The following is a 20,929-nucleotide window of genomic DNA, read 5'->3' on the forward strand; positions in this document are numbered from 1 at the left end:
CCTACGTGGATAGCACTCCAGTACCTTTATCCGGGTCGTCTGGGCCGTGCGGTGCCCTGAACTCTGCTGATTTGGTCTCCACTGTCCGTGAAACCGTGAAGGCCATGGTACCAACTCTGGTCCGAGAGATTATGACGCAGATGATGCCAGAAGTTGCCAAAATGTCGACTAGCCTAATAGAGGAAATGCTAGCAAAGGAGGCTAGGAAGCATAATCTCGTGGTGGTTGGAGCAAAGACACATCGAGAAAATGGTGAAGCTGTTTAGGATACCCAGCTCTTTCAGGAAGTCGCCGAAGCAGTTCCGGGAGTAGAAAAACAAGACATTCTGGAAGTTTTTCGTGATGGAAGGCCGAGGAATGATAGTAAACCCAGGATTGTGAAGATCCGATTCCGGAATACAAGGTCAAGGCTGGCGTTTCTCCGTGGATTCAATCGGGTGAAAAGTACCTTTCCAACGTTGTCTTCTGGATTTGTTCGTCCAGATATGACACCAAAAGAAAGGGAACGCGACAGGGAACTACAGGACGAACTTAAGTGCCGTCGGGACGAAGGTTAAGTAAACATTATTATACGGGACGGGAAAATTATTGTCAAGCCGGGAAATGCCTAAGGTTGCCTTCGCCTTTATTGAACAGCCCCTTGATTCATCTCATCAATTTCTACACCCCTGATATTTTGGCAATTACAGAAACTTGGTACTCCGCTGGTGACACAGGGCCAACTATAGCGAAATATCATACCATTAGAACTGACCGAAAAAAATGCTCAACATGGAGGAGTTTTGCTCATGATTTCTCATGGTATATCTGTGATTTCTGTCGCTAATTATCAATTTGATAGAATTGAGTTATTGAGTTGTGATATTCTTATTTCTGGGGTGAAGCTGAGAATAGTGCTTGTATATCGCTCTGGCCTGAGCTCTTTTCAGGCCAACGTCGCTATGTTCGAACATCTGAATTCTATTTTTGATACTAAATTGCAAATTCTACTTATGGGTGATTTAAACTTTCCTGACCTTCACCACAGTTTTCTTCAAAATTCTTATACTAATCTAACTTCAATGTTCAAAAACTTGGTTTTAAATGCAGGTTTCTTTCAGCATGTCGATAAACCAACCAGGGGGTCCAACGTATTAGACCTTGTGTTTTCTACTGACAGATATCTGATTAAAAACATTGACGTTGGGCCGAGTTTCTCTACCAGTGATCACGATTCTGTTACTTTCCAACTTAACCTGGCTCTTAAAAAAGACACCACTGCTCAGAATTACATACATTTTAAAGACTGTGATCTACATGGCATGAGATACTTTCTGTCCAGTGTCAACTGGTATCTCTTATTTGATAATTGTGGGAATATTGAAGAAATGTGGGCAATATTTAAATCTGTTGTTTACACTTTGATATCTGTATACCTACCCTCAGTTGCTGTTACACCTCACGTCAACCGGCATATAGCTGAACTGCATAGGCGAAAGCAGTTTATTCACAAGATTTATAAACGTGATCAGTTGGCATACTTGGAAAGTTATCAAGATGCTTCAAGGGAACTGCGGAGGGCCATCAGGCGGGAAAGGGTGGCTGAGGAAAAAATTTACAACAAGAACCCAGCATTCTTCGTTCGAATGTTTTGCGTTTATGTTAGACCCGGGTTAGAATATAATAGCGTTGTGTGGAAGCCTTACTTACTCAAGGACATTAACCTACTGGAAGGAGTTCAACGTCGGTATACGAAACGGATACCTGGATGCACAACTTGTCATATCCGGAAAGACTACAAAGACTGAACTTGGACTTTTTGGAGCTCAGCAGAATTCGATTTGATTTAATTTTTGTGTTCAAAGTACTGCATGGAATGATCGATGTGTCTTTTGATCAATTTTTTGAGTTCTGTCGTGTTGATGGTTTACTTGGTCACAGATATAAGTTACGGGTGCCTAGACCTACCAGCAACTTGCATGGAAACTTTATTTCTTTCAGGATACCAAAAATTTGGAATTTTTTGCCTGACCGGGTTATTTGTGCAAATACGGTGCAAACCTTTAAGCAAAGGTTGGCAGAAATAGATTTGTCAAATTTTCTTAGGGGAGGGGGCGTAAGGTGACCATATTTGGCCATACTCACTCTAGTTTTTTTTTTGTTTGTGTCATGTTTTGATTAATGTATCCAACAATACCTTCAATAAACATTGCATTAGTAATCAGACGAGGCAAATTTTGAAAGCAGCATGCTTTTCCACATACCCACCTATGAGCCCCGTGTGAGCAGACCCTAAGAAAGCTCCTCAGAACAGGGCACTGTTTTCTCGAGGTTTTCTCAGGTACTCACAAAAAAAAAACAACTAGCAGAGAAAATACACTTTTCTTTTCAAATCGAAAATCGCATTGAAATCGCAATACTGTTCATAAAAACCGCAAGTTAATTTCCAAAAATGGTGCAGACTTACACTAAACGACCATGCGCTGATTTTTTTTCTTCTTTTCTGTTGTCAGCTGCGTGTCTTCAAGTTGGCTCGTTCGTGGCCAACCCTCAACACGCTCATCAAGATCATCGGCAACTCCATGGGCGCCCTGGGCAACCTGACCCTGGTGCTAGCTATCATCGTCTTCATCTTCGCGGTGGTGGGCATGCAGTTGTTTGGAAAGAACTATCAGGTGAAATTGCCATGTAGCAGGTGACAGAAACTTATGAGAATTACCAAATGCATTCCGAATCCCTAGGACCCTAAATAAAAACAATAAAATGATAAAAGATTAAGAGTAAGTACAACCAATGTGTATGAAGAGAAATTTGGGTGGTCAATAAATTTTCTTGACAAATAATAGAAGAGAATAGAATAGAATAGAATATACCTTTATAGTCATTGTTACAAAATGGGTTTAACTTATTGTGACAACGAAATTGGACGTGGCACTCCAGTATCACATTTTACATTGAGGATAAAAGAAAACAAAGAAGATAAAGGAACAAAGAAGATAAAAGTTATAATTTACACAATATTTACACAAGAAAGTGTGGGCATGGAGGATGTTACATTCAGTTTTGGGATCGTATTAAGGAAATATGCGGTAGTGCAAAATAGGCACCATTGTGCAAAGTGAGCATAGGCATGAATACAATTTTACATCTGTATGAGGTAGTGTGTTTGCAAGAGTTTCAGTTTTTTGTGGGGTGTGTGTTAAGGGTGGTGATGGCTCTGGGGAGGAAACTATCTTTGAGTCTGTTTGTTTTTGTGACCTGTAGCGTCTGCCGGAAGGCAGCAGGTCAAAGACGTGGTGGCCGGGGTAAGAAAAGTCCTTGAAAAAAGTCTGCTCTGCTGAGGTAGCGAGAGCAGGCAATGTCCTCCAGACTGGGTAGAGAGCAAGATTCTCTGGGCTGTGTTGATGACCCTCTGAAGTGTTTTCCTGTCTGTTGCCGTGCACCCAGCATGCCACACCATAATGCAGTATGTCAGAATGCTCTCCACTGTGGCTCTGTAAAATGACACCAGCAGCTGCTGTTTCAGATGATTTTTCCTGAGCACTCTCAGGAAATGGAGTCGCTGCTAGGCCTTCCCTACCACCGCTCTGGTGTTTGCAGACTAGGAGAGGTCATCGAAGATGTGCACACCCAGGAATTTGAAAGAGTGGACTCTCTCTACACAGTCTCCTTTTATAATGAGTGGTGCTGGGTTCCTGCCTTTCCTCCTGAAGTCCAGTATGAGTTCTTTTGTTTTTGTGGTGTTCAGTATGAGGTGGTTTTTTCGAACACCACGTTGTCAGTGACTCCACCTCATCCCTGTACGCCGCCTCGTCCCCTTCAGAGATGAGGCCGACCATGGTAGTATCGTCTGCATACTTTGCAATTGTGTTTGTGTGGTGGGTCGGTGAGCAGTCGGAGGTGTAGAGGGTGATAAGCAGGGGGCTCAGTACACATTCTTGGGGGGAGCCAGTGCTCAGTGTTAGGGTGGGAGAGACGTGGTTGCAGAGTTTCACGGACTGTGGGCGGTTTGAAAGGAAGTCCATTATCCAGTGGCAGATGGAGGAAGAGAGTCCTAGGTGAGAGAGTTTTTCCACCAGGATCTCCGGGATAATGGTATTGAAGGCTGAGCTGAAGTCCAGAAGGAGAATTCTGACGCAGCTCCCCCAACGGTCCAGGTGTCTCAGCGCGGTGTGAAGTGCTGTGTTCATAGCGTTGTCAGTGGAGCGGTTCGCCCTGTAGACAAACTGGTGGGGGTCCAGTGTGGGTGGCAGGGAGTCCTTGATGTGCTGGGACACCAACTTCTCAAAGCACTTCATGACCACAGGCTTAAGTGCGACAGGCCTGTAGTCGTTGAGGCTTTCCACTGCTGACTTCTTGGGGATGGGAATGATTGTGGAGGTTATGAAGCAGGGTGGGACGGTAGCCTGTGACAGGGACTGGTTGAAGGTGGTGGTGAAGACCCAAGCCAGCGGATTGGCGCAGTCCATGAGTACTCTGCCTGGTACTCCATCCGGGCCAGCTGCCTTCCTGGGGTTAACAGTTTTCAGCACACGCCTTACTTCATGCTCCTTAAGTGTCAGTGTGTTACTGCTGGTTGTTGGTGGGTGTGGTGTGACTGTTTGTGGCCTTTCAGCTTCAAAGCGAACAAAGAACTGATTAAGATCCGCAGCTAGTGAAGCATCAGCCCCAACAGTTGCCAGGTTGTTGCCTCTGAAGTTTGTGATGTGTTGTAGACCCTGCCACAGACTCCTCGAGTCATTTCCAGCGAAGAGCTGCTCGATCCTCCTCATGTAGGCTGCCTTTGCATCCTCAAATAACCGATTATACTTAAGATGCAAGTTTATCCTTTTCTAAACTCAACTTGCCTTTTTGGAGCACCACATACATTTTTGGATCATTATTTTAGGAAAACTGATGAAAAACCTTTTTATTTATCCTCAGGAATTGGCAACATATGACTTTAAGTGAATTATTTTCACCGTTTTCCAATAAACTTAATAAAGATACACACACTCTTGGATTTTTGGCGTTTACTTTTACTAATTATTTACAAAATAAATTTGAATATAACATGAAACAAAACAAGAATAAGAAAATAAAAATTGAGAAGATAGAGGTTGGGATCTTATCTGGCACCCTCACAAAGTCGGCTTAATTACTACTGTAGATAGAACTTAAGGCAACAGGGTGTGATTGTAATTTGATAGAATTCCTCTAGTCACACCAACACCAGTACCTAGCACCATGAGATGGACTTTGGTCTTGGTCAGATGAAGGTGAAGGCCCAGTCTGGATGACTTCGGCGGTAGAGTGGTGAGGAATCCTCAAGGCTGGAGATCCGGTCAAGACGAGGGCCACGGTATGTAGTTTGCTGCTTGTGGCTGGAGGCTTTGTAACAGCTCCTGTCTGCCTGAAAGAACAATACTGTCCCAAAGTTGAGTCCTCTACAAGTAATATACGTGCATATGATTAAATGAAAGAAATAAATAACAGGGTTTGTACGGGTGTAACGACCCGGCTTTATGATGGTTGAGCCTTTTGACTGATACTTCACAGTGTTTTATATAAACAACAGTTTGTTAATTTCACTATGCAGCAACGTAAAATCTGTAAAAACTAATTTAAATACATATGGATCCTTCTAATTTACAGTGTTAGAAGTTTTACACAATAAAATAAATTATTTATTCGCAACAAGACTGATCTAACAAACATGACTACTAAGGGCATTCTAACTGAACGAACACCTCCCATGGAGGGCATTGTGACCATATTTAACAGAAATAAACATTTAAACAGCTTCCCTTTTAGGTCGGCACAGAAAAGTCCCTAATTAGTACTAATTAGCACTCATTCTGGTGACAATTTAAACCCATTACAACACCCACTGCACTTACTTTTGATCAAACAATTGACAAATGACAAACAGTAAACATACCTTGCGCCCTTATCAGCCAGGTTCTCATCTTATGAAATGTTTTCGTTCTTTCTTAGCAGACTCACTTTTTCCTTTGTAAAGTTTACAAAACTGTGTTTGTTTGGCTCGCGGACTTTTTCTAATTGCCGACAAAGAGTCAACGCTTATCCTTGGCGAGACATTTTCAAAATAAAAGCATAGCTTTCAAAAAGAAAAGTATATTGTAAGTCCACTTAAGTAAAGAAAATAACAACCTGGCTTTATCTATCTATCTATCTATCTATCTATCTATCTATCTATCTATCTATCTATCTATCTATCTATCTATCTATCTATCTATCTATCTATCTATCTATCTATCTATCTATCTATCTATCTATCTATCTACCTTGGTCAAAGCAAAAAAGTAGCAAAAAACACACACAAAAAAATTTGGGGGACCTTGGCCAACACAAATGCCCAAACACCCAAACAAATTAAGCACCTCGGTACCTAGGTTAGTCATGCTTTCCCCCCTCCAGATGAAACGGGACACAAGAAAGCGGCCATGTCACTTGGGTGAGGGTGACACAACACACTCTTCTGTCCAACAGCAGGGCCCGACAGCTTTCACTGGTTTACCCCTGCCGCATCATATGGGTGCCCTGCCCATCCCTTAGAACATCCCACTATCCTTTCACACCACCTCTCCACTCGTTCCTATCACCAACAAGAACTCTAACTTCCACTATATTTAAACCTCTTTCCTGCAGTGCACTCATAACACCATCCATCCACGTCAATCGCGGCCTTCCTCTTGGTCTCTTTCCATTTACTTCTGCTCTGTAGATTCTCTTCAACATTCGCACCTTATCCATCCTCTTCATGTGTCCAAACCAACCAAGTACTCTCTTATCCACACGCTTGCTCAGTTTCACTACTACTCCAGTTCTGTCTCTCACAATTTATTTTCTCAATCTATCCAATCTTGTCACTCCTAACATACCCCTTAAACACTTCATCTCAAAAAGATTTAATTTCCTTCTCAAATCTGCGTTCAGGCTCCAAGTTTCACAACCATACAAGTCAGTCGGCACAATCACACTCTCATACAGTCCCCTCTTAACATCCATACTCATACTCTTGTTGCTCATCACTCCTCAGAGCACCTAAAACCTTGCTTTCTTGATTCACGCTGTGCAATACCTTGCACTCCGTTCCACCAACTACAGCCATATCACAACCCAGGTACCTAAAGCTTTCAACTTCTTCCATCACCTGTCTATGCAACATTATTTCCAGCGCCATGCCCACTCCATCACGTGAACACTTCACCTTACTCTTCCCAACATTCACACATAACTTACCCCTATCACACACTCTTCCAAACTCCATTACCAACCTTACAAAAAATCCTTTACAAGGGGTGCTTCGAATTCTTGGAATTGCTTAATATTTAATGTTGTGCTTTCAAAGATTTAAAACTGTTTGAATTTTGGGTGAAGTTCTTACACGCATGAAATTGTTTCAATTTTTTTCAACATGTCAGCTTAGAAATGATGCCGACACAGCATGTAATGTTTTCTTTCATTGTATGGCATTGTCCTACCCTGCAACTTGATCAGCCTTTGCATGCTTCTCCTCAACAGGGCTATATTAAATGTATGTTAGTGTAAGGATTACATATAAATGACTGACATTTATCATGGGCCCTGCAAAAAAACATAGCATTTCTCACAGGTAAATTGGAATAGGAAGAACTCCCTGCAACTGAAACTGTACGATACATATTACTCTGATAATTACCATTTAAAACTTGTATGGAAATAGAATTGTCTCAAAAACAAATATACCGTAAATTCTGGACTATAAGCCGCTACTTTTTTCCCCAAACGTTCAACCCTGCGGCTTATTCAGTGATGCGGCCAATTTATGTAATTTATCTAACGGCCACCAGCGGCGCTCGAGTACAAAAGGTAAGATTTAGACCGCTGGAATATATGCGTCGAGGAAGACTGCAACTTCCTAGCTTGTGCACAAATTAAATTAGCGTAAACTTACCCTCATCATGCAAATTGCAAAAAGAAAGGCACATGACGCAGCTTTCAAGCTAAAAGCAATCGAGCAATCCGATAAAGAAGGAAACAGAGCTTTTGCACGTAAACTTTACTTTGCGAGCGTGATGCTAGCGTGTTTTGGAAGAAGGGAGCGTGGGACGACGTCTATATGACAAAGTTTTTTTCCGATACTGAGGAAGATGACTTTGATGGCGTCAGTTATAAGGAGGAAGATGAGGATGGTTTACCGTGATTTTTACAAGTACGGTATACTTTTTTAACAGACCCGTTTACTGTTTTGCGAGCGTGTTACTAGTAGCGTGTTGCTACCTGTCACAGTCACGGTTTGGGATGAAAGTTATATTATTATTATTAAAGCTTACCGTCTTTTTTTGTAAATATGTGTAACCATGTATAATATGTATTTGCAACTGTATATTTATTTTAGAGACTTATTCTGATATGTTTTCCACGGGCGAATCAAAAAGAAGGGGCGAAAACAACGGGGGCTGACGGGAAGTGGAGTAAAGGTGAGACGTGTTTTTGGACGCAGCGGACAATAGTGGATATATATTTTTCCCACCCTTACCTTTGGAAATATTGACTTTTTTTCCTTAGATTACTTTCAACGGGACCCGGACTATGCAGGTCTGCATCTAACCTTAAGTACCGGTATCATTTTCCGTTCATTTTGCCAGCTGTGGTATTTGGACTGTGTACTTTATATTCAGTTACAATCGCGGGACTTAAAGTCGGGTTTGGGTTACTTTTGTGATTGTGTTAAATGTTTTAATGTGGGCGCATGCGGCTTATATACAAGTGCGGCTTGTGTAAGTACAAAATCGGTCATCCTCTTAAAATGTGGTGGGTGCGGCTTATAATCAGGTGCGCTCTATAGTCCGGAATTTACGGTACTCACGAATTACTCAGAATCTAAATATCATATGTCTTGATGGATGCACACTCAAGATTAAAAATCGCAAATGTAAATCACAGATATTTGTGGTTTTGCAGAATGCAAAAAATCACAATGGATTTTTTCTTTCAATGTTACTGGAGAAACTGGGGAATTGGCTTTGAAAGTCCTTAAAAGTGTTTGAATTTGGCTATTAAAAAGGTGTAAGAACCCTGTACTCCACACCATAAACAAAAAAATACGTAAAACTGAGATGCCCTATCCCAGGGTTCTACTACAGTTGGCCCCCTGTACTCTGACGCCGCTGACAGTTGTTCTCCCTCAGGATTGCGTGTGCAAAATCTCCAAAGACTGCTCGCTTCCTCGCTGGCACATGAAGGACTTCTTCCACTCCTTCCTCATCGTGTTTCGCGTTTTGTGCGGAGAATGGATCGAGACCATGTGGGACTGTATGGAGGTGGCAGGGCAGCCCCTCTGCATCCTGGTCTTCATGCTGGTCATGGTCATCGGAAATCTGGTGGTGAGTGAGCGCTCTACTCGACCTTCTCGTTGCTGCCAAACACCCCTAGCGCTCCCTCGGGACGCCCAACCCCCACCTCTAGCTTACGAGACCTTTCCAACTGCTTCATCATCACGTTTGGAGACAAGCTTGAATGCTTTCAACAAAGATTTTGCTTGTTGAAAAATGCAGGCGGTGAATTTTTGTTGCTGCTGATACTAGGGAACAATCAAATCTATACTTCCCCCCAAAAAATTATATATACATATATATATATTTACACATGTTTTTTATTATTTAGCAGTATCAATAACACACACTTCACCGGGGTGGTGTATTAAGATTAGGGATCAACCAATATGGGTTTTTCAGATATGATACTAATACTCATTATTAGTATTAATAGAAGGCTGATGACCAATATTTGGAGCCGATATTCATTTGCTGGTGGTCTGCATTTATATGCGCACACTGCAATTTTATTTGTTTTAAACATTTTTACTTGTCCCTGTCTTATACAGTTATTCTTAGTTTATTCTGACACATTATTTTGCATTGTTTCATAACTGTATGTCAGAATAGGTGCTATATTGGTCTTAAACTGCATTGGATGTTGTAAATTTGAATGTGAAAATAATGGGGTAACCATTCCTTTCACCATTTTATGCTACACTGACGAATAGAAATAAAACGTGCAGGGATGAGTATGACGTTACTCTTCAGCACCCCCCTATCTATTTCTTGAACTTAAGTCAAATCAAGTCGTGTTTATTTGTACAGTAATCCCTCGGTTATCGCGGATAATGGGGACCAAAACCACCCGCGAAAAGTGAAAATCTGCAAAGTAGCGACGCCCCTTCAAAAATGTTTTTTTTTTTTTTTTTTTAATTTTAATTCTTTTATTTTATTATTATTATTTTTTAGACCCGCGAAGCTCTGAACCCGCGAAGCTCTGAACCCGTGAACGTGGAACCGCGAAGTAGCGAGGTCCCACTGTATAGCCCTTTATCACAAGGAGTCTTAAAGGGCTGCGCAGACCACCGATCATTGCAAACTACATACGACACCATCCCCTGATCTAAAACCTACATGAGGGCAAGGATAAAACTCAAAACCTCAACATGAGGTAAATGAACAAAGGTGTTCTGCCCCAAACAACCTGATAAAAGTAAGGCGTTAAGCACAGTGGAAAATAAGGCATAAAGGAAGTCTTTTAGGCAATGCTAACACATTCTTAAAGTATTTAACTTCCTTGATTGCTAATATTGTTGCGGTATTCTACACAATCTGTTTTTTAAATAAGTGCCGCGTTGTGTTTGTAAGGTATATCATTGCTTAATAAAGGGAATTGCAATTATTAATAAGGGGAAGAATTGGGTAAATATAAAAGCGCAGTGGCTCTCAAGTAGTGGGGCAGCGCCCCCTGGTAAATGGTAAATGGTCTGCATTTATATAGCGCTTTTCAAGTTAATGAAGACCTCCTAAAGCGCTTTACAATGTGCTTCACACTTACCCATTCACACACACACACACACTCGGACACCAATAGCGGCCATGCAGCCATGCAAGGCACCGACCTGTTTATTGGGGGCATTAGGGATTCAGTGTCTTGCCCAAGGACACTTCGACATATAACACGGAGGAGCCTGGAATCGAACCTGCGATCTCTTGATCCCAAGACGAGCACTCTACCTCCTGAGCTAATGCCGCCTGGGCGCGTTTGAATTGGGCAAACCTATTTTTCCATTTTCGAGGGTATTTACATCATTTCTTTGGCATGTAACTCCTGAATTTGTGTGTGTGCATCCGTCTGCAAACCGGCACAATGACGCCTGCACACTCAGCAGCTCATCTTGCTCAAAATGAAGAGCGAGCAGGAGAGATTTTTTTTTTTTTGTGGATAACGAGCTCACCTATCATCTTCCACTCACTAGCTCGGCTTTCCATGAAATTCAGCCCGTGAAGCCATCACGTGTCTGCACTTCCATCATTATATCAAAGTGAGTGTGTGTTTGTGTCCATTGTGCATTTGCAGGGTGGGACAGGCTGGTGCACTAATCAAACCCGCACACAAACACACGCTTATTCATCTCCCGTCAGTAGCAGCAACTCAATCTCCTCCTGCAGGGGACGGAGCCGACCGAGGGTTGACCCAGGGCCAACAAATGAATATGTCCAGCACGAGTGTGTCTGCAGTATTCAGCACGTTACTGAAAACACGTAGTTACAGTTACGAGTTACCTAATTTGAATTTTAAATCTTAATTTTAGAGCGGCTTGCGTGAGTTTGAAATGGAAGCTTCATCTGTGCCAGGGGAGTCCAAGCTTTTTTAAGAGTCAGACTACTTTTTGTTGCTAACTGATTGATGATATATATATATATATATATATATATATATATATATATATATATATATATATATATATATGTATATATATGTATGTATATATATGTATGTATATATATGTATACATACATAAATTGTTTCAAATCTGCCATGTGTTCTTTTGTTATACCAGTCGTTTTCACACGGGAACTCTCCCATGAATGCCATTTTTGTCTAGTGTCTTTCTTATAGTGGAATTATGAACACTGACTTCAAATGTTGCCAGCGAGGTCTAGAGTTTCTTGGATGTTTTTCAAGGTTCTTTTGTAACCTCTTGAATGAGCCGACATCATAATTTTGTAGCAATGTTTGTTAGCTGCCCACTCCTGAGAAGGTTTGCCACTGTTCCCAGTTTTCTCCATTTGTAGTTAATGGCTCTGACAGTGGTTCGCTGGAACCCTACAGCCTTGGAAATGGCTTTGTGACCTTTTTTGGACTGATAGATTGTATTCACTTTTTTTTCCATTTTCTTCTGAATTTTGGGGGGATGGTAGCAGGTCAATTCTGTTCTTGAGATATAGTAGCCTTCTTCACTTTGACTAACAGTTTCAATTGAAGTTATTTATTGACTCAACACATGTGGTGTCAATTAATTTTGTTTGTGGCCTGTGGGATTTAACTCATCTATCCCAAAACTGTGGTTAGTCACGGTTACTTTGTGATTTAACAATTGGCGGATACTTTTTCACATAGGGCTAAAAAGGCCTTCATTTTTTGTGCCTTAATAAATAATCAACATTCAAAAGTGCATTTTGTATTTCCTATGGTTGTCTCTGTGTGATATTGAAAATGGTTTGATGGTCTAAAACTTTTGCGAGTGATAAATATGCAAAAAGCACACAATTCAGGAAAGAGGGAAATACTCTTACACGGCACTGTAGATATAAAATATCAGCCTTGCTTGTTTTCGATGCAGCGTTATGTTCCGGGTGGAAAGAGGGTTGTAGGTGACCTCATAAACGAAGAATATTGTCAAATTGCAATTTGTGATTCACGGTCTGCTTTTAAAAGGTAATGGGGTAACGGTTGTCAAGTTACAAAGTTTTATCAAGAACACATTACAGTACTCGCTACTGAGCTAACTAATTGCGTTCTTGGCCTAAAATTCCAATCTAAGACGTACCCAAAGTAAATTGAATAATGTTCTTGAACCGTTTGGAGAATATGGATGGTTTTGGTCTCTTTTTAAATGCAACACTTAGAAGTCTTGTACCGAACTGAAATAATCACTGCAAGTGCGACTAACATTGAGTCATCTGAGTTGGAACACACAATTGAATTTTTTTGGGGATGCAACCAAATGCCTGCAGATGAGTTCAGCATGGGCATCTTTGCTGGAAAACAGATGAAAAAATAAATTGAAGCCTAACCTGGTACCTTGTCATAATTTAATCACAATCCGAAAATCTAAACATTGCATTTCACAAATATTTCTAATGGTAAGTCTAGGCGATTCCAAAACTGGCCATTTGGAGTTAAACAGCGCTAAAAACTTTAAATTTGTGTATTTTACTTTGGCCAATGTTCTTAAACATTGAGAATGAGTTGTAAATGTTTGACTTCTCTTTCCAAAATATAACCCCGGAATATAGCATAAAATTATGTTGGGAATTTTATCGGCCAAACAATCATTTAAATCGGTTACTAATGGCTGAAGATAGTCAGAGCTACAGGGGGCGATCCTTGTTTTATCAAACAGGCCCTTATAGGCTAATGTGGGCTGTAGACCAGGAAGAAAAGCCTGCCATTGGCTGAGATTGGTGTCAATCAAAAGATTAGAGGCGAATGACAATAATGGGAAAAAATATATGAATCTGTTTATTTTTGAGGGGTAGTTTTGGAGCGAAATAAATGGATTACAAAAAAGAATGTCCAACAAAGTAGAAATGCTTTTAGGCAGATTTATTTTTAATCTCTCGGCATTATTGTGTGTTTTGGAGGAAATATTTTACATGGTTGGATTCACTGGATGATCCTGGAATGTACACTCCATGATTTGGTACATTCAACTCATTTGATGACGGCTTAAACTCTTAGGATTCAAGATATGATGACCTTTTCAACATGTACTCATCACAACAAACATTACCGTTAGTCTGAATCAGGATACCTGAAAACATTTAGGCTGGCATAGCTCACCAAAGACGTCAGCTTGCAGCCATGAAATTGGATGATAATACAGGTCCATGGCCCCTTACATTCGCGAGAGTTTTTTGAATCCAACCGTTTGAAATATTTACTCTAAAACACATGATAATGCAGACTGATAAAAAAAATCAGCATCGATGTATGGATTAGCCCAGACCTGGGCACTCCGGTCCTGGAGGGCCATACGTCCTGCCAGATTTTGAAGTTTGCTCTTCTTTAATTCAGGTGATACAAATTATAACCTCGTTAGCAAGCTAGCAAGTGCTCGTTAACGATACTGGTGATTGGAATCACCTGTATTGGATCAGAGAAACCTCAAAAATCATGCAGAACATACGGCCCTCCAGGACCGGAGTGCCCAGGTCTGGATCATTAGCCTCTGATCTGTAACCCCAATGGAAATATTTTAATCTAAGCTTAAAACTCACTTCTATTCTATAGCATATGAATAACCGATATCTGTTTATTATTTGTCCCTTCTCAAGGTTTCTTCATTATCCTCATGTTGAGGTTGTTGAGTTTTTCCTTGCCCTAATGTAGGTTTTAGATGAGGGGATGGTGTAATAATAGTCCATGATTTGCAATAATCTGTGGTCTGTGCAGCCCTTTGAGACTTCCTGTGATTAAGGGCTATACAAATAAACACCTTGACTTGACATATTTTTCGGCCAAATTGTAGGCTTTACTTTACGGTCCACTGCCCGCTTTAGGCTATATGGCCTGTATTACCTAAAAGGACAACGCCTCCTTTTACCTCTGAATAACATTGGCCTATAGGGAGTAATTCAAATGATCATTGTCACATTGGTTAGCCAATGAAATTATGAATAAATCGATATGAAGATGTCCCTATTGCATTCAAATAAGACCTTGAAATAAGTGTGCGTAACATCACTAGTGATTCATTTTTACACACCATTTTTTTGCAAAAAGGCGAAAGAGAATTCCAAATTTTACTCTTCACAATGTCTGAAAAAAGGCCAAAGTAGAAAACACATTTGGATAGGTTTTAGTGTTGCAAACTAGCCGCTTCCAAATGGCCACTTTTGGAAACGCTTAAATGTACCCTTTGAAAAATGTGTAAAATACAATGTTTAGTTATCAGATTGTGATCAAATTTGACAACGTACCCGGTAAGGCTTCAAGCTATTGTCCCAGCTATTTTCCAGCTAAGATGCCCATGCTACTCTCATCTGCAGGCATTTATTGCGAACAAAAATTCAGTCGAGAATTAAAACCCTCTATTTCTGTGTGTTGCAACTCTGATTACTCTGATTAATAGCACTTGCTGTGATTATTTCAGTTTGGGACAAACTTCAGAGTGTTACCTTTCAAAAAAAGACCAAAAGCGTCCAACAGTTCAAAAACAGCATTCAATTTACTTGGGGTATGTCTTGATTTGAAATTTTAGGCATTTTTACAGGAAGGTTAAGGGGTTAAAATGTGAAGTGAAGAAAAGACGTGATAATTGGGGCGAGATTTATTCGTATCGACCAATACGAAATATTTTACGGTGATAACAATTTTTGACTTATGGCCCAAGTCTACTTCCCATACTATGTGAAAGTGTGCCGCTCGTGTGCTCAGCTGCGGCAGGTGAGCAGATGTTAAGTTTGCTTTTTCTGCTTATGACAAACGAGCAGGTGAACGTGTTTCCCTGAGCAAGCAGGTTCACCTGCTGAGCACCTGCCTCACGATGCTTCGCGACACATCACGACCCACCCCTCCTCGTTTTCCCTCTTCGATGAGAAAGAACCCGCTGCGAAAGCGATCACGCTGAAAATTGCTTAAGATGTGCATTAGGAAAAAGAAACACAAAGCAAAAACATTTTCTTCTCCCCTTTTTTCTTAGATTGTTTGGTAAAAGAAGTATTTTCATTTTCTTCATCACTTCCCTGAAACACATTTTAAGATAACATAAACTGGAAATATGAACTGTTATAACTACTATAACAACACAGAGGACATTTTAAAATGAAAAACCATTTTGATCATACATTAGCTGCACCTGATTATAAGCTGCTCGTGCCCACATTGAAACATGAGATAATTACAAAGGAAGACGGTATCAGCTATCAGCTACCAGCCTTCCGATGCGGATTTTGCATGTTTTCCCCATGCTTGCTTGGGTTTCCTTCGGGCACGCCGCTTCTCTCCAACATTTGAAAATCATGCATTCCCAAATTGTCCTTAGGTGTGAATGAGTGAGTGAGTTGTCCATCCCAGTGTGCCTTGAGACTGGCTGGCAACGATTTCAGGGTGTCCCCTGTCTACTGCCCAAAGATATCTGTAATGGTCTCCAGCACCCCTGTATATATATGTATATATATATATATATGTATATGTATATATGCATATATATATATGTATATATATATATGTATATGTATATATGCATATATATATGTATATATATATATATATATATATGTATATGTATATATGCATATATATATATGTATATATATATATGTATATATATATATATATATATATATGCATATGTATATGTATATATATATGCATATATATGTATATATATATATATATATACATATATATATATATATACATATATATATATATATATATATATATGTATGTATATGTATATATATGTATATATATATATATATATATATATATATATATATGTATGTATATGTATATATAGTATATATATATATGTATGTATATGTATATATAGTATATATATATATGTATGTATATGTATATATATATATGTATGTATATGTATATATATATATACTGGACTGTCTCAGAAAATTAGAATATTGTGATAAAGTTCTTTATTTTCTGTAATGCAATTAAAAAAACAAAAATGTCATACATTCTGGATTCATTACACATCAACTGAACTATTTCAAGCCTTTTATCATTTTAATATTGCTGAATTTGGCTTACAGCTTAAGAAAACTCAAAAATCCTATCTCAAAATATTAGAATATCATGAAAAAGTATACAAGTAGGCTATTCAACTAATCACCTGAATCATCTAATTAACTCGAAACACCTTGCGAGGGGTTCCTGAGCCTTAAAAACACTCAGCTTGGTTCAGTAAACTAAATCACAAGTATGGGGAAGACTGCTGTCCAGAGGACCATCATTGATACCCTCCATCAGGAGGGTAAGACACAAAAGGAAAATTCTCAAAGAGCAGGCTGTTCACAGAGTGCAGTTTCAAAGCATATCCACAAAAAGTCTGTTGGAAGGGAAAAATGTGGCCGGAAACGCTGCACAACCAAGAGAGATGACCGCAGCCTTAACAAAATTGTGACGAAGAACCGCTTCCAGAATTTGGGGGAGCTTTAAAGACAGTGGGCTGAAGCTGGAGTCCAGGTATCAAAAGCCACAGTTCACAGACGTGTCCGGGAAATGGGCTACAATAGCCGTATTCCCATGGTCAAGCCACTTCTGAACTCAAGACAACGGAAGAAGCGTCTGACTTGGGCTATGGAGAAGAAGCACTGGACAGTTGCAGAGTGGTCCAAAGTCCTCTTTTCAGACGAAAGCAAGTTTTGAATTTCATTTGGGAGTCAAGGCGCCAGAGTCTGGAGAAAGGCTGGAGAGGAGCAAAATCCAAGTTGCTTGAAATCCAGTGTGAAGTTCCCACAGTCAACAATGGTTTGGGGAGCCATGTCAGCTGCTGGTGTTGGTCCACTGTGTTTCATCAAGTCCAGAGTAAATGCAACTGTGTACCAAGAGATTTTAGAGCACTACATGCTTCCATCTGCTGAAAAGCTCTATGGAGATGAGGATTTCATTTTCCAGCATGATCTGGCACCTGCCCACGGTGCCAAAACCACCAGTAACTGGTGCACTGACCATGGCATCACTGTCCTTGATTGGCCTGCTAATTCCCCTGACCTGAACCCCATCGAGAATTTGTGGGGTATAGTTAAGAAGAAGATGAAAGACACCAGACCTACAAATGCAAATGAGCTGAAGGCCGCTATCGAAGCATCCTGGGCATCAATAACACCTCAGCAATGCCACAGGCTGATTGCCTCCATGCCACGCCGGATTGATGCAGTAATTCGTGCAAAAGGATTCCCAACCAAGTACTGAGTGCATCAATGGACATTTTCAAATGTTTGATTTAGTTTTGCTGTTATAAAATTATTTTTTTACTTGGTCTGAGGAAGTATTCTAATATTTTGAGATAGGATTTTCGAGTTTTCTTAAGCTGTAAGCCAAATTCAGCAATATTAAAATAATAAAAGGCTTGAAATAGTTCAGTTGATGTGTAATGAATCCAAATTGTATGACATTTTTGTTTTTTTAATTGCATTACAGAAAATAAAGAACTTTATCACAATATTCTAATTTTCTGAGACAGTCCAGTATATGTATATATGTCTCATCCCAGCCATCTCCGGGCAGTGGGCAGGGGACACCCTGAACTGGTTGCCAGCCAATCGCAGGGCACACAGGGACAGACAACTCATTCGCTCATTCACACCTAGGGACAATTTGGACCAGCCAATTCACCTGAAATGCATGTTTTTGGAACGTGGGAGGAAACCCTCCATTCTGTCCTTCTTCATCCCTCCTTTCGCTCTGTCCCCTTGGCCGCTCTGTACTCTCAGGGGGGTTTACCTTGCAGCGCTTTTGTTGTGACGAAGAAAAACACCAAAATAAACAGATCACCGCCACCGCTCATTTATCACCTGCAAGGAAAAAGACTACCTGAGGCGAACTTTAACTAAATTCACAGAGAGAGGTTTGTTTAAATCTTAGCCAGATAAAAAAGACATTTCATCTCGCAGTCACAACAAAGATCAATACACGTTCTACACACTTAGACACACACACAAACTCTACATTTTGTCTTTCATGTTCCCTCATTACCGCCTGAGAAATATGATGTACACAACTTCTAAATTAGTAAGAAAATTGGCGGCAGAGCCATATGCTCTCGTGGGGTGGTGTGGTGTGGTTTAGAGGCTGGGGGTGTTGGGGGCGGTCGTTCGACTGGATCGACCCGTCACCACTCACCATCCAATCGCGTGCCGGAAAATTTGGGTCAGGGAAATCTAACATATGAAACTTGATGGTGTCGATACACGGATATTCGCTCGTGGTGTGGTCGCAAATATTGACCCGCTGGCTCCATTTGTTCTTACACAAGCCCGTACTTATGTAACAAATGTCGATTGTGTCACTGGATCTGAATTACAGATAAGATCCTCATTCAGCCTGAATCTGGCCCGCGGGTACTAAAGCCCGACCCACCCCATGCCCGACCAATTGACTTGATTGGAGGGACCGAGCCTGAAGAAAACCCGAAATTTTCATAGATTATTTGTAAGGAGGTGGGGGGATTTTGGCCCACTTGCCCCGCCACTCCAGGTCAGGAGGTAAAGCAATTGTCTTGGGATCAAGAGGTCACAGTTTCGATTCTCGGCTCCTCCGTGTTAAATGTCGAAGTGTCCTTGGTCAAGACACTGAATCCCTAATACCCCCAATGAGCAGGTAGTGGTAGTGGCGCTGCTACTTGTTGTGTGTGTGTGTGTGTGTGTGTGTGTGTGTGTGTGTGTGTGTGTGTGTGTGTGTGTGTGTGTGTGTGTAAATGGGTAAAGCTCTTTGGGAGGTCTTCAGTAACTCTAAAAGCGCTATATACTGTAAATGCAGACCATTTGCCATTTACTATTCAGTCTAGATTAGCCCCGTCGGCTAGCTGACTAGCCTCATTGTTTTTTCCCCGGCTGGTTCATGTAGATTTTTTTTAGCTGTTTTCGCTCAGCCAGCCTCCGTTTTTTTCTGCCGACTGGTCTGGTTTTGCCCTTTATAGCATCCAGTTAGCCTGCCGTGATCATTTGGTCTATTTACAACTAGGTTTGCTTTTGGTCGACCATCCTCCCGTTTTTCCGCAGATGGTTTAGCCCCTGTTAGCTCTTTGTGTTATTTTTCCCAATAGGGTCACTGGGTTTTTCTTCACATGATGTCACAGCTCAGGAAGTCAAAGACGAGACACACTGTCTTCAAAATGCAATATTTCAGAAAATAATTGGAATAAACCAATATCATATATATATATTTATATACAGTGAAAAAAATAAATACTTGAACACCCTGCTAATTTGCTATTTCTCCCACTTATAAATCATGGAGGGGGCTGAAATTTTCATCGTAGGTGCATGTCCACTGTGTGAGAGATAAACTAAAAAGAAAAATCCAGAAATCACAATGCATGATTTTTTTAACGATTTATATGTGTGATATAGCAGCAAATAAGTGTTTGATCACCTGAGAAAATGAATGTTACTATTTGGTACAGTAGCCTTTGTTGCTATTACAGAGGTCAAATGTTTCCTGTAGTCTTTCACCAGGTTTGCATATTCTGCAGTAGGGATCTTAGCTCACTCCTCCGCACAGATCTTCTCTAGATTAGTCAGGTTTCTGGGGGGTCACTGAGAAACACAGAGTTTGAGCTACCTCCAGGCTGGGCCATGCTAGAACCTTGTTATGTTTCTTTTGGAACCTCTTCTTGGTTTTCCTGGAGGTGTGCGTTGGGCCAGCCACGACCCATCTTCAATGCTCTGACTTAGGGAAGGAGGTTGTTCCCCAAAATCATACAATACACGGCCCTAGTCATCCTCTCTTTAATGCAGTGCACTCGCAGTTTCTGAAACTCGTGACAAAAAGTTACCGGACACCAGCCATAAAGTTGCCTGCCCCATTTTTCACAACTTGAAACACATTAAGACGACTAATCGCAAAACAAAAACATTGTTGCAAAGTATTAAGGATTGATAATCAGAATATATAACAGAACAACACTTTAAAATTAAGTTTATTATAAATCTACTTATAACATTCATTGCATGTATATGACATCGCTGTTTTCCATCTGCCATTAGTATGTACCTGTATTTACTCATCTTCATCCATGCAATGTTTGCGTTGCGTCGTCTGCTGCAAGCCACGTGAACTCCTCTTTCCATGATGCTTTTAATGTACGTTCAAGTTTTGTTGCGTCATAAATGTTGCTTTGAATCTTTCTTGAGGGGCTGAGGTTTTGGCTTGATTCCTAACCACTTAC

The 20,929-nt window shown here is 40.6% G+C and overlaps 1 protein-coding gene across 1 annotated transcript in view; it reads left to right on the top strand.

Annotated features, from left to right (window-relative positions):
* LOC148348016 (sodium channel protein type 5 subunit alpha-like) overlaps positions 1-20,929 on the top strand; it is a 191,580-nt gene that overhangs the window by 83,960 nt on the left and 86,691 nt on the right. The window contains exons 14-15 of the mRNA XM_088322381.1: positions 2,493-2,654; positions 9,156-9,350. Coding sequence (XP_088178507.1) covers positions 2,493-2,654; positions 9,156-9,350 — 357 coding nt within the window. The remainder of the gene's footprint in view (positions 1-2,492; positions 2,655-9,155; positions 9,351-20,929) is intronic.

Source organism: Urocampus carinirostris, chromosome 18 (assembly GCF_059441175.1).
Source record: "Urocampus carinirostris isolate Australia breed hairy pipefish chromosome 18, RoL_Ucar_1.0, whole genome shotgun sequence".
NCBI classification, from domain to species: Eukaryota; Metazoa; Chordata; class Actinopteri; order Syngnathiformes; family Syngnathidae; genus Urocampus; species Urocampus carinirostris.